The sequence below is a fragment of the Nanorana parkeri genome, unplaced genomic scaffold (genome assembly GCF_000935625.1).
Source record: "Nanorana parkeri isolate BGI_ZX_2015 unplaced genomic scaffold, ASM93562v1 scaffold230, whole genome shotgun sequence".
Taxonomy (NCBI): domain Eukaryota; kingdom Metazoa; phylum Chordata; class Amphibia; order Anura; family Dicroglossidae; genus Nanorana; species Nanorana parkeri.
The window spans coordinates 172,269-187,115 of record NW_017306498.1 but is presented as its reverse complement, the minus strand read 5'-3'; the positions used below and the strand labels follow the sequence as shown (position 1 = coordinate 187,115).

Here is a 14,847-nt window from a genome sequence, read left to right as displayed (position 1 = left end):
CGCCGCTAGCTTTTTTTTCCCCTTCTTTTTGTTTTTTTTTTTTTTTTTTAATTCTGACGACAGCCGCATTGGCTCCTCTGCTATCTGCCATCATTCCAGGGAGGTGCCACCTCCCCCACCCCCCTTCGGATGGGGGAGGTGGCAGGAGGAGAGGGCACCTCCCTGAAACAAATGTTTGGATATCTGCATACCTATTTCACAGGCAGCGGTGGAAGACGCTAGCTAAGTGATTGGCAGTGGCCCCTATAGCGAGTACTGCTGTCATACTAGGGCATGACAGGTCACGTGATCACATCATCACACATACTCATGTCACAGCCAGAGCAGGGCAACACCAACTAGGTGACTGGCAGCAGCTCCTCCAGTGAGACTCACTGAGCAGAACAGATCATGTAATCACATTTGCTCGTCTCTGCAAGGTCAGGGGTGGAAGATGGGAACAAACACCAAAAACGTCACCAGAACAAGTGACGCATTGTGATTTTTCCCTGCCCACTCACCTGGGCCATGCAGTATGGAGAAGAAAAAATTGATCACGTGACCTGATCTGAAAAAAGGAAGGATTTCTGCTATTTTGAGTTATGGCTTCCTAAGCTACAGTATATGCCTATAGTTATGGAGAAGGGTTACGGAAAAGACGAAATTACTGACGGTTAGCTCTTTATTCAGGAACACAGCTTCTTTAGAAACCTTCTGCACTTTGCCAGGGCCGAGGTGTACGCCGACAGCCTGCCGGAAAGATTGAAAGGCAAGGTCAGGTAAACCATTAACGTCTGCATTCTATTTTCTCATCACATTCCATTGTAAAGGAAAATAAAATAATCCGTACCTTGACCATTTCCTCCTGCGTGTGTATGGCGTCATCCACTGCGACCAGGTAGTGAGTCCTTGGCCTCTGGTCTACAATGTTCTGTACCACACTACAATCAGTTTATAAGAGGAGTATATATTATTGCACCCATTATAGCCCATTAGTAACCTGTAGAGCTCAAGATGTTTTTAAATAACAGAATTGTGGAAATCTGAAGGGCTGTCACCATGAGTACCAAAAACACAATAAAGAGATAATGATTGTACTTGATTCTTCAGAGATAAAGAATGTGTATTTTTACAGCAGAACTGTAACACGCGTGTGGAAGCAGTTTTACCTGCCAAAGGATTTCTGTGTCTGTTCATCTATTCCTGATATTTACACAGCACAGCCCTGTCTGGCAGGGCAGAAGGCCTAATTTTTCTCTTTTGCAGTTATGTAAGATTTACAGGTCTTGCCCTCCCCAGCCTGTAAGAAGCAACAGGCTGATAAGCTCATATCTCTCTCCTCCTATCAGCATGTTCATTACACTGCAACACATCTGATTAGCTTCTTATGTTGCTTCTCCCTCCAGTCAGAGCACTAGTGCAGAGTAGACTACGAGAAGCTGATACCAAGTCAAATTCAGGTACTTATACTGCTTCTATTAAAAAAAATTATAATTTAATGATGCATTAATTAATATAGAGCTGTATAAATGTAAGTCTTTTATAATCAACCTGGATTTCAGCTTTAAAGGTATCATCTTTACAGACACAACTAAAGGTAAAATATCATCAATTAACTTCTTACAGCTCTGTAACTACAGTGGCTCGACTTCGTCATTCTACCCAATCATTAAAAGAGAACTATGGGGTAACCCTTTTTCCCCATAGTCCTCTTTAAGGTAAGGGGAGGACATATACTAACCTCCTCCCATGATCCAAAGCTCAGTATATAGCAGGCTATTGCCCGCTATATACTGAGAGCACCACAGTCAGGACGGATCCCGATAATACTGTCAAGATCCACCCGGTGGGCTGATTGACAGCTGGCTCTGCCTATCTGCATTTGTGGCCCGCCCCCTCCACCGTCTGTCCCTCCAGGTCAGCACTGGAGGATTGGAACGGGGAGGGGGGAATCCCTGCGGGGAAAGGTGACTGACAGTCACGGCTCTCTGTAGGGAGATGATCGGGAAGTGAACGAGCGATGGTATGTGTTCACTCACTTCCCGATCTATAGAGCCGACCTGTGACAGCTTCAATGTCACACGTTGGCTCTAACTATGAGGCTGAGTGAAAATCACTCACTTCATAGTTCTCCTTTAAAAGAAAGTTTTCTCTAATGTAATGTTATTTCATATAGTTATGTACACTCAGGAACTGGGAGCCAGTCAGTGGAGGCAGGCAACTGACTTGGTGGCAAATGTCAGACTTCAAGAAAACTTGTACGAAGAGTGATATGAGCTGCCATCGCTGACTCTTGTTCTGAAAATACTAACTGCCAGTCATACTGATTCAGCGGCTTCAATACTTTATGGGTTAGTAACCCAGGAAAAGAACAGATCTGATTTTGCTCTTTTCACTGGCTACATGCTTGTTCCAGGTATGTGACTCATTGGAGAGCTACAGAACTCATTCTATTCCCCACCAAACTCCACATATATACATTGATTTCATCACAATGCTGCTGCTCTGACTCCCAAGAGCCTACCTACACACTGTGCGTAGGGAAAGGACGCTTGGAAGATGTAGTTCTGGAGGCACACCTATATCAAAAGGAACCGACCTCCCTGACCCTGCACAAATATTACAAGTATGGTGATAATGTTTCAGGGAGTAATAAAAACTGATTCAGTAAGAACAGGGTCAAAGAAAAAGAATAATGCTGGGACATGCACTAGAAGAGGGGGAAGGAGGTTTGGGGGGAAATCTGAGTAATGACATACAATTTAAAACAAAAACTTTATGTCCTTTTATAAACATGTGACACACACACAATAAGTGGCCTATCACCAATCCCTACCAATACAGACTTGCGTCCTCTGACTATATACTTTGCCTTGTGTACGGATGCACCGATAACATTTTTTCCAGACCGAGTACAAGTACTGATACTTTTCCTCAAGTACTCTCCAGTACCAATTACCAATACCTTTTTTGTGTGTCATGTGACAGTTTTTCTAAAACAATACAGAATAATGATTTTAGGACAGTAGTGGAGCACCAGGGCACAGCTACTGCTGTGACTCTGGTAGTTCTGCCACTGACTCCAAGATGTAGAGGGACTACGAATCCCAGCAAAAGATTATACTGCAATGCAGAATGGCACCGGCTATAGAGAACTACAAATCCCAGCAATACATTATACTGCAATGCAGAATGGCACCGGCTATAGAGAACTATGGATCCCCACAATACATTATACAGCAATGCAGAATGGCACTGGCTATAGAGGACTTCAAATTCCAGCAATACATTATACAGCAATTCCGTCTGCTCCAGGGTGTCAGCCTGATGTCTTGAGTGGAGGGTCTCAGGAGGGGGAAATATGCGGGCTAGCAGAACTGCAGTAAACGGGTGCCACATGGTTCCCAATAAGGCTGCCACGAGGTCCTTAGCAAGTGCGGGACATAAGGCAGGCACTTCCATTTGAATAATTAAAGCTCTGGTATTGTTTTTTGGTATCAGAGCATTTGCACGATTATTAGTATTCCTGCAAATGCTCAGTATCTGCATTAATAACAATACTGGTATCGGTGCAACCCTAGCCTTGAGATTATTTTTCTGGAATGAGCTGTTTACTGTGAAAGCAAACAATGCTGATCCTCACCTGAGTGTCACTTACCCTTCTATAGTCACATGTCACAGTCATCATTAATAGGCTTACACAATACAGAATGACAAGCTGAATGATGGGCAATACTAAATCAGTTATTTCTATCCTGCGAGAATGTTTACCTTGCTAAATCAGTGACGTGGATCAGTGGGATGATATTCTGTCCATCTCCAAAGACAGGCAGTGCCGTGGTCTCTCCCAGCCAGGCCTCCTACATGTATGAAAAGCAAAAGCCATTATGAGTGCACCCACAGACTGTATATGGTACAGTTAAACGTGCACAAAGAGAACCTGCCAGTTTTATCTGAATGGAGCTTATATTGTCAACTAAGTGGTTTATCTGTGTTCATCTCTTTGTACTTTCCACTGCTGGGGAAAAGGGTTGTAAAATCCCCTCCTGCTCATGCAAAAATCTGGGCTGTGATGAAACCACACTCTGGTTTCTAGGGTGGTGATATCACTTTACAAATGTCTTTAGAAAGCAGCCACAGCCTGCAGGCTGCATAGAAGGACTCCTACTCTGTGTGTAGATGGGGTCTGTCAGCAGAGGTTGGAACCCCTTCCCCAAGTTTGGGTTCTCAGAAAGCATGAGATTTGCTGGTTGCAGAACTATAGGTATGATTTAGCAGGGGATATATCCTGGGCCTCTGCAGAGTGATCACTGCTTCCACACAGACAGCAAGTGTCTTTCTCTGCAGCAGACTGGCAGGGGAATGGCATTTGCACACCTTTTGTCTTGATGTACCTGAAATGATTTATCTGATTTTTAATAAACTTTATTGCCAAGTTTTTGTTTAAAGGAGAACTATGGGGTTAAGGCTTTTCCCCGTAGTTCTCCTTAGGGTAAGGGGAGGACACAAACTAGCGTCCTCCCCTTCACCCTAGGCTCAGTATACCGCGAGCTGTAGCTCGCGGTATACTGAGACGCCGCAGCTGAAACGGATCCCGACAATTGTGCCGGGATCCGCCCAGCTGTGTGACTGACAGCTGGCTCTGCCTATCTAGAGGCAGAGCCAGCTGTACCCGCCCCCTCCCCGTCCGACCCGCCAGTCAGCGCTGGCAGATCGGAGCGGGGAGGGGGGAATCCAGCCCCTCCCCTGTCACAGCAGAGAGCCGTGACAGGATCGAGAGGTGAGCAGTTCACATTGCAGTGGCTATGATAGGGCACCATACAGATCCCCTAAGTGGGTGTAGCCATCCAAGAACAGGAAGTATTCTGCAGTAATCATTAAAATGCATCTTTAGCTGCACAGATGTAACTAAACCAAAAGACTCAGCATACAAGAATATAAGTAAATGTGGCTACAAGTTTATTGCAGTTTATTATAGAATGTTCATCCTACAAAAGCACTTACTTTAAATAATGTATGAAGGATTCCTTCCTCTGCTCCATACAGGAGGCCAGATGCAATCACATAAGTTGTGAACTTGCCTTTGTTCTGTTGAAAAAATATTACATTGGAAAATGCATTAAACGTACTGTACATTCATTCAGATACTAACATGGGCAGCTCTCACTTTAAGCTTATTGTTGTGTCTGGTTATAAGCATTGTGAGGCACTGGCTAGTAGGACTGTGGCCAGTGTGTATGTGTCACCTAGGTTTCTTATACTGTATTCATATGGCGAGGGGCTCCAGGGTTTGTGGCTGATGAGGAGATTTTCTCAGAATCTTAATAGGTTCTATTCTGTGTCCTGGAGACTGGAGGTTTTGTAGAGCTTTGTGTGAGATAAAGCCTCCATTCCGAGGTCCACATCATACCTGGCAGCTAGACCTCATTTCTAGTCACAGCTGTCCACAGGCCTTTATATATGTGAGTTGACTGATGCGTGGAGCTCTCTCTCTCTCACTCTGCTGCTGGGTGAAAAAGCTGAGTGCTGGCAGAACACTATAAAGCTACAAGAGCTGTATATTTGTGGTAGGGAGCCCATTATGGGGCACCCTGTTAGTCAGGAACTGACCTGAGTTTAGTTAATGGCTCAGACAAGCCGTTGTATTGCTTATTTTATGCCATGGACTTGCTTTTCAATGCCCCGCTGCACTCATACAGTGTTTGCGTAAAGCAGGACAAACCTGCTTGCACTATTCCTGGGTGTCCCTGTCTTGTCTCTTGTGCGTGGTTTACTGCTGCCAATACCAGTTGGGCCTATCCCCCTTACAGCAGGTAAGGCTTTTCATTTTAATGGCCGTACTGGACAGATTTTCAGTCTAGGGACACACACAGGTGCACATTCCTACTTCTATGATGCTCACTCTCCCCTTTCCTCGCTCATTCACAAAAAGCCTTGTATTCTTTTCCCTGCGTGCAAGGTGTTCTGTAAATGGATGAGAGGGGGATCTCGTGGTTTACCCTCTCCTCCTCTCATTCATTCACAGAACACCTTGCAGTGTGGGGAGGAAAGACCTCTCAGAAGGCCGAGCAGGGTGATGCGGGGAGGAGAGCTCGGCTCCGCTGACAGGCAGGAGGGGGCGGAGCAGTCAGGATGGAAAGCTGAGCACCAAAACTGAGCAATCAGTACTGATCACTCAGTGTTAATAAATAACTATGTCCCCAGTTCAGAATGAACAGGAAGTGCCAGAAATCCCTTACTGTTCATTTATGAAAGGGGACATAGTAAATATTTACTATAGGCTCACTTTATGAATGAACAGGAAGCCACTCAGCACAGAGTTTAGTTACCATTGGAAGATTTCCCCTCTATTCCTGTTCCTGAGACAACTGTAAATTTTGGATTTTTCTTTATGATAGGAGAGTAAACAAAAGAGGGTCATTTTCACAAAGGCATACAAGTACTTACAGATTTCCCCAGCTTAATGATGAGTTTTTCTGCATTTAAATGATCTGTGAAGTTTAAGTGACATTTCCTTCTCCGATAATCATCTTCTGTAAAAGGGATTTCGGGATCGTCCTGTAACAAGACAACAGGTGCTAGAATCTAAATAAATGCTATAGATGATGCCCTAATCAGCACCGAAAACAAAGATTTAGCTTCTTCCATACAAATATTTAGGAGTTGTTTTACCTGCCTATTTTTGTCCATCCGGTTATGATATATACACAGCTCTGCCACACAGCACAGCCCTGTCTGGTAGGGCAGGAGACCTGATTTCTCTCTGCTGAAGTTAAGTAAGGCTCAACGTACATGTTACAATCTGGCCATACAATCTCTGTACAATGAACTTTAGATCTACCCAAACTATGAGGGCCCACCGAAACTATCCAATTAATTGTTACCCGATCAGGCAGGCCCTTGTTGTGCATAATTTTGGGTAGATATAAAGGAGATTGTAGCTGCAACCGCTGCAACCCTGGTAATTCTCATGAAAATGCCAAGTATCGGCACTGGTATCGGCACTGGTATCGGCACTGGTATCTGGACATCCCTAATTTATTGCATAACTGAGTTAAGACAAATAAACTAAACTGGAGATGATATAAGTAAAATGGAGATGGAAATAAATGCATGGTGGTATCTGGCACACATACCGGGTCCATTGGCTTGCTTCGTGCCCAGGTCATGACCGTAGATATCAAAATAAACATTTTCTGGCTTTCAAAATTTTGAATTTCCGTGTGAAGTGCTGAATAAAGAAAAAAAATGTAATGGTGTTTAGACTGATTTTCAGCGATAACAAAATGGTGGCTGATTCACTAAAACTGGAGAAAAGAAAATTTAGAACAAAATCAAAGCTGTTACTCATAGTAGACAATCTTAATTATTTGAACTTCCAGGACAGGAAAATATAAGGTTTTCATGGATCAGTCTCAGTATGGTAAATGAGACTTTTTATTGCACAGGTAATGGAACATTAAACAGATTTTCCTTCCACGTTTTTCTTTAAGCGTAATGTAGGGAGAGCACCCGCCATAAATCATAAATGATTTCCTAATTCTGGAGAATGCCCCTTAGTTTAGCTGCGGTGGGCACTGCCACTGACTCAATACAGACCAATATATTTTAGAGCAGTTTATTATAATAACAGAAGACCACCCACCAGACGCTGCCCAGGAAGCTTCATCAATCTGGGATGGGTCCCCAGTGATATTATATATGATGACATCGCTCTCCAGAAGATGACTTAACAGTTCATGTCTATTTGAAATCTGAAAAACAAAAACAAACAATGGCAGATTATTAATCACATAAAGCCATTGGGGGGGCATAGTTTTTGATGATGCCCTATTGGCAGGTTCCAACCGCTCACAAAGTGCTGGGTGGCATAGTTCCTACTTGGAGTACAATCCACTTAATAACAGAAGAAAAGCTATATTTAAGTATATTCAAACCTGGACCAAATGACTGGTCCACCCCCTCTGACACCCTCTGGCGTCCTTGGCCTGGACACCAGTGATGTGGTACAAGTTTCAATAAACAATCCCAGCGGAATCCGGTGTGCGGCCATCTTTTCTTTTGTAGTGATGTGGTACAAGTTTCAATAAACAATCCCAGCGGAATCCGGTGTGCCGCCATCTTTTCTTCTGTTTGTATGAGCTCATATTGGAGCGAGGGCGTGCTTCCAGTGGCAAGTACCCGGCTCATTCCTTTTTTGAGCCGTGGAGGAGCGGTGCTACTTTCATGTGTTCTCCTTGCAGCTTCATATATAACAGAGATGACCTCACTAACCTAAGGTTCAACACTAGTGCTGCTGCTGCGTAATTCTGCATTTTTCAGTGCAGTTTTGTGTGGATTTGATTTATTTATACCAAAGCATAGGAATAAAGCACCAATCCTCCATGGCTTTAGCGGCGGAAAGACAGCTGGGTACTGGCTGGCAGGAGTGAGTCCTTACTCCAACCAAACAGGCATGTAGTAAAGGAAGAATCCGGCCATACTCTGTAGAGGGGGCGGACCTCTGCTAGGACTTAGTGTCGCTGGTGAATTTTCAGTAATTTGATTTATTGATGATGCATATTCATGCTTCCTGTGTTTTTCTTTCAGTCAATGACATGCAATACCTGCGGTGACATCATTAAATGTCATCTTCATTCGAGGAGAATTGACCATAAACATGTGAAAAAGCGCCAGAACACATGTACATGCATTTTTCATGCGCTCGCTTTGAAGTCTTTGGAGCCAAAAACGCTGCTTGTGTAGCACCAAAGGAAGCACGAGCACCTTTTCAGAAATTGCATTGCACTATGTTGCATTGATGTGCATGAGCACCATTAAGAATAATGTGATTTTCATTGTTGTGCATTGCAGTGCGACGGCAGGCGCAGGACATCCATATGTCATGCTAAAGGAATACGAATGAAGATGATATTCTGAAGCAGAATGGTGTGCGGACAACATATCTTCTAGATCAGTGGTTCTCAACCTGTGTAACCTCAGGACCCACATTTGTCCCTGGTCATTAGGGCACGACCCAAGTTGCACTGCGATCGAACTGTGAATGGGAGGTGCGTCTGGGATGCCATTCAAATGAATGGCGACATAACACACCTCCCACACCAGAACGCGTGGTAGGTGCAATTGTATGGTACAGTGCTTTAATTGCACTGGACTTCCCAGTCTCCCTACCTTACGAGAACTAGAATGGATTCTCAGCCTGGGGTCCAGTGTGGGCTGCTGCGCTGTGATGAAGCTCCAACCATATGTGCATTGCTTGTACAGCTTCCTTGTGTGCCCTGTAGAGGAGTCAGGAGCCAGAATGTGACGTCACTCCAGTCCAGGCACCTCTACAGGACACCCGAGGGAGCGGTAAATATGGATGGAGCTCCTTCGCAGTTATAGCCGCTTCACCTCAAGCTTACACTGGGTTCCAGGCAGCATATTTTGGTGTGAAAACTGACAGTGCTGTGCTAGGGGGAGGCTGAGGAGCCTCTCACCTAAAAAAGTGGAAGGCGCGCTGTGACCCTCTAAACATGGGGTCGCGCCCCACTTTTGGGTCACTACCCACCAGTTGAGAACCAAGGTTCTAGATTGTATACTGTGGCGCCATCAGCCTGCTGTTCCAACACCTGTTGGATTCTAGGGTACATCGGTACTGTGTGTGAAGGGGATACTTCTAAGGCAGACGCAGGACAAATCGTACTACTGTGAGCGGGGTCTAATATTACCATTTTAGGTTGTTTTTTTTTAAATCCAGTTTCCTATGACAAAATAGTGATTATACTAAACTCGCCTGTGCCTCTTACCTTGCCTCCGTCCCAGCTCAGCATCCTTCATAAGACTGTTTAGCACTGGACACTTTGGGGAGTGATAGATGCCTGTGCCCCCCCCACTACACAATGTAATTCCTTTCTCTGATCCTTCCATTGATGGTGCACATTGAGGGGCCCAGGCATCCAACAATCCTGGCAGCATCCAATGCTGATGAGTCTGGCAGAGGTTGCAATGTTGGAATTAAGGGAAGCTAGGAGGCACGGCCCAAGGAGCCATGAGTGAAAAGCTGTCTAATAATCCCCAAAACATACAAGTGATGTAAAGATAATAAGAAAGAACAAATGACATCCTGATGTTGCTTACCACATACGTTTCCACTGGAAAACCCAGCTTCCTGTCCGGAGGGCTGGACAGAGTCCCTACTATCTGGAAGAGACCCTGTTTGGGTTTGCGGACTGCCTCATCCTCTGACAAGTGTTCTTGCTCCTCTGCCTCCTCTTCAATTTCTTCAAAGGAAGCTCCAGCAATGCAGGCAGACAGATACTACAGAAATAATAAAGCCAACGAGTCTACAGTGTCAGAATATTTGGGGATAAATAAAGCAATTATACTTTATATTACATGTAGACTTTACATTTACCTAGGCTGCAGGTCACATTTTTGAGGGCCATTCCACCCAAAAATAATTCTGCTGGGCGGAGTGACCTTCAGTGAATATAGATATCCCTGTAATAGGTCCTGGCTCCAGTCCCTATTGTACCTCAGAGTATCTGCCCATTTGGGGGTGTTCCCAATACTCCCATTTATTCTCCATGATATAAAATAAATTAAAAATCCAGGGAGGACGGGAACCCCTCACAATGGCCTGTGAAACAATTACATCCCTATTGTGTACACATGTTCCCATTAATACAAATTAAAGTGTGTCTCTAGGTAAAAACGTGTTCTAACAGATTGCTGGACTTCGTGAGAAATCTGGACCGGAAATGACGCGGTCTCAGCAGTTGCAGATGGTGTTGGTTGAACGTGCAAGCGCTGACCAGCTGATGGGGTCCAGAATTCTCACAGGCTATTTGCCTGTATTGCGCATGTGTGGGGAAGGAAGGGGGTCCAGAGCATTTGCAGGTGATGCGCCTGCGGCAACAAAACTTCACACATAATAATAATAATAATAATAGAAATATAAAGAAATTATTATGTGTTAAGTGTTGTGTCTGCAGGCGCCTCGCCTGACAGCTTTCTGGACCCTCTTCCTTCCTCACACATGTGCAATACAGGCAAATAACCTGTGAAAATTCTGGACCGGTCCAGATTTGTCACCGGTCCAAATTTGTTGTTTGTCCAGATTTCTCGCGGGTCCAGGATTCTAAAAGAGCACCGGCCCTAAAATCCCCGGATGCCCCCACCGCACATGCATTCCCCTTGCACTGATTCATGCTAAGTAACACAGGTCAATGCACCTCATGTGAGCGAACCCAAAGAAAATCTTTCATTGGGGACGCTCATTTTGGGGACACTAGGAAATCGCCTTCGCTTTGATAGATTTCCTTCCACTTCCTATTGTGCTCTGGGAAAGGAGGAAGGGGAAATTTCTCAACCGCCTGTTTTTCTTATTATATGCAAAACAAAAAGAAATCGTTTTGGCTTTAGATTCACTTGAACCCGGGTGTGCATTAAAAGGGCCTGCTAACCACCTCAGCAGTCACCCCGGCTCCCCACGCCTGATCCCTTCTAGCGCCTGCTTTGCCCCTACTAGCGCCTGCTTCGCCCCTACTAGCGCCTGCTTTGCCCCTATTAGCGCCTGCTTCGCCCCTATTAGCGCCTGCTTCGCCCCTATAAGCGCCTGCTTTACACCTGCTTTGCAGCCGCTAACCTGGCCCAGCTCTCCTCACCTTGCCGATGTTCCTGGCAGCGTACGAGTCGAGGTTATTGATAAAGATCCTTTTAGGTCTGACGATCCCTTCCTCTTCCTCGGCCATGTTGCTGTCTGCGGGTAACTAAGGTCGCACGCCGGTTGCCAAGGACGGTCCTCCGCACGTTGCCAAGGCGACAGTACGGACGCTAGAAACGGGTCCTTCCGAGTCAGGCACTGGCGGGGCCACCTAAAAAGCAAGTCCGCAGGTCTCGTAGAGAGCGCCTCTCAGTACAGCCAACAGGTGTAGTAAATACAACTGACCACAGATGGCAACACTGAGCTAGTTGACGTCACGGAGAATTCAGCTTCTTGTTACACAGAGCAGTGTATTGTACTCGCCGGGCGCGGTGGCGTGCGTCTGTAATCTCAGCTACTTGGGAGGTTGAGTCTGTCGGATTGCTTGAGTCCAGGAGTTCTGGTCTGCCCTGCGCTATGTCGATCGGGTGTCCGCACTAAGTTCGGTATCAATATGGTGGCTCTAGGGGAGCCTGGTTAAAAGCACAAAATAAAAGGGACCACATCAGACAAGTGATACATTTATTTCATACATTATTTTGTTTCAAAAAATGTCATTTGTTTAGCATATTAAATGTCTGCAATTAATAAATTGCACGTTACAGATGAATGCATTTCTAAAACATATCATTATAGGAGTCCCTGGGAGCAGCAGTGACTCCTGTCGGAGAAAAGCGAATAATGCACGTAAAGCCAGCACGCCATTCCACCCACGTCACCACTAGAGGTCGCACCCCAAACGCGTTACAGAATTGAGCTCGCCGGCTTGCCGTCGCATGTGATGCAGGAAGCCTGTGGACAGCTTTGGAAGGTGGCAGAAGTGCCTGTGAGTTCAGGGCACCATGAAGAACAGATTCAACACCATAGATATCCGGGCTGTCATCTCAGAGCTTCATGACAGGTGACCAGCAGCAGGAGGAGGGGACACAGCAAGCTTACGCGTGGGGGAAGCTTCCTTTCCAGCTGTTGTGGGACTACTAGTCCCAGTGTACCCTGCCTGCTTCCACAATAGCTGGAGAGCTGCAAGGGGCTGGTGTGCTGTGCCAGCTCGACATAGTGAAGGGATCTTATTACTGTCAGAGCAATAACTGTGTCTGTTGTTTGTCTTTGTTCCTTAGTTTGCTGGGCATGCGAGTGAACAATGTCTACGACGTGGATAACAAGACTTACCTCATCCGCCTGCAGAAGTAAGAGGAGCTGTATTTCCCTGTATACTCCTAGAATGCCTGTGTGGTCACGTGACATGGTCAGGATGCATTCACCCGGGCTCTGGGCACAGGAAGTGTTTATAAGAGGAAGAGAAGAGCACCCCTAAACTGGTGTAGTATAAAAGGGGTTTATTAAAATTTCATGATCCATCTATATGTAGGGTGTAACTTGAAACATGGGCACCTTCCCCAACCTTCGAACTGTATTCACACACACACACACACACACACACACACACACACACCTTCCCCAACCTTCGAACTGAGCAGCTGTATCATATCATTCCAATCAGCTGCTGGCAGGAAGCCCACCCAGCGTGACAAAGGAAAGGGGCGGGATGCAGTGACGCCTTATATGGCTACATGCCTATATTTGGTAAGTGACACTTACTAATATGACTATGTGGCCATATAAGGTAAATTACATCAGCAAAAGCATCCCGCCCCTTTGTTTACATGCAGCCGAGGTGCAGGGAATGCATGGTCCACAGCTGATTGGGTGGAAGTGCCCATGGCACTTCCTTGTTTGGAGGCGCTCAGGTTCTTACTGGGTTCAGTGCAAACCCAAGCTCATCCCTAGTAGGAAGAGACCTGGGACTGAGGGGGAAACGTCTGCAGCAGTCTGTGCATGGGAAAAAATGTGCTACTGTGATCAGTGTGTTGTGTGTGCGTTGTGTGTGCGTTGTGCGTGCAGCACTGATCACAGTAGCAATTTTGTTTTCCATTAATGCGGGTGCATATATTAATTTTCAAAGAAAGGTGAACTGTGCCTTAAAACAATTTTATTAAAGACATATTTGACCTTTGTGACCCACATTTTGGGTGTTACATGAAACATGGTCACATTCCCCAACCCCCGCCCTCAAGCTGCCCCTCCCACTTACCATAATGCCGGGCTGCTTCTGCCTACAGCATCCTGCTGTCTGTTTGACTGTAGTGCAAATACGCGGAGGGAGATCCCTGCCAATGTGGAGAATACAAGTCCTGGCTGTCACCGCGACAGAGGGACTCGCAGTTCTCGCTGGCACAGGTGTGGGGATGTTTCCGCACTTGTAGTGCATTGTTTGCATCCTGCAGCCCCATCGCAGAAGGCCCATACCTTGGCCTGGACCTGAAAGTAAACAGTGAAGGAGCTTGTGCATCGCACCCCCCGACGCATTGATTGCAGTCACAATGCTGGCAGGGTCCTTTTAAAGCAGTGTTTCTCAACCTATGTAGCCTCAGGATCCACATTTGTCCTTGGTCATTAAGGCGCAACCCAAGTAGCACTGCGATCGAACTGTGGGTGGGAGGTGCGTTTGGGATGCCATTCAAATGAATGGCAACGCATCACACCTCCCACACCATAACGCGTGGTAGTTGCGATTGCATGGTGCAGTGCTTTAATCGCACAGGGCTGCCCAGTCTCCCTACCTTAAGAGAACTGGAGTGGATCCTCAGCCTGGGGTCCAGGGTGGGCTGCTGTGCTGTGACGGAGCTCCATCCATATGTGCATTGCTGGTACAGCTCTCGTGTGCGCCCTGTAGATGTGCCTGGAGCCAGAATGTGACGTCACTCTGGTCCAGGCACCACTACAGGACACCTGAGGGAGCTGTACGTATAGATGGAGCTCCCTCGCGACCATAGCTGCTTCACCTCAAGCTTACAGTGGGTCCCGGGCAACATATTTTGGCGTGCGAAAAGGTGGAGCCTGAGGAGCCTCTCGCCTAAAAAAGTGGAAGGCACGCTGTGACCCACTAAACATGGGGTCGCGACCCACTTTTGGGTCACGACCCACCAGTTGAGAACCAAGGCTTTAAAGGACTGCCGTGCCAAGGACTGCCGTGCCAAGGCCTGCGCTCCCTCTTTTGATTACTTTGCGGAAGTAGACGGCGTTGATCCAGTGCAGCCTGCAACATTTGATCTGACAACATGTTATACCTAATAAAGACAGAATTGTGTACTCAGCTTCTTGTAGATTGGATATTTGGGGGG

The 14,847-nt window shown here is 46.2% G+C and overlaps 2 protein-coding genes across 3 annotated transcripts in view; one reads left to right on the top strand and one right to left on the bottom strand.

Moving 5' to 3' along the window:
• Positions 1-11,788, bottom strand: part of AK7 (adenylate kinase 7) — a 23,368-nt gene extending 11,580 nt beyond the window's left edge. Inside the window, exons 1-9 of one of the 2 annotated variants that reach the window (XM_018556261.1) lie at positions 11,628-11,788; positions 10,099-10,278; positions 7,625-7,733; positions 7,116-7,210; positions 6,423-6,537; positions 4,984-5,060; positions 3,751-3,839; positions 830-920; positions 652-729 (exon numbers count right to left, since the gene is read on the bottom strand). In XM_018556261.1, the coding sequence (XP_018411763.1) occupies positions 652-729; positions 830-920; positions 3,751-3,839; positions 4,984-5,060; positions 6,423-6,537; positions 7,116-7,210; positions 7,625-7,733; positions 10,099-10,278; positions 11,628-11,714 (921 nt within the window). In that variant the 5' untranslated portion in view covers positions 11,715-11,788. Of the gene's footprint in view, positions 1-651; positions 730-829; positions 921-3,750; positions 3,840-4,983; positions 5,068-6,422; positions 6,538-7,115; positions 7,211-7,624; positions 7,734-10,098; positions 10,279-11,627 lie in introns of both variants that reach the window. The other variant, XM_018556260.1, reaches the window with a different exon arrangement.
• Positions 11,789-12,446: 658 nt separating this feature from the next.
• Positions 12,447-14,847, top strand: part of NEMF (nuclear export mediator factor) — a 32,443-nt gene continuing 30,042 nt past the window's right edge. The window contains exons 1-2 of the mRNA XM_018556252.1: positions 12,447-12,566; positions 12,784-12,852. Coding sequence (XP_018411754.1) covers positions 12,508-12,566; positions 12,784-12,852 — 128 coding nt within the window. The 5' untranslated portion in view covers positions 12,447-12,507. The remainder of the gene's footprint in view (positions 12,567-12,783; positions 12,853-14,847) is intronic.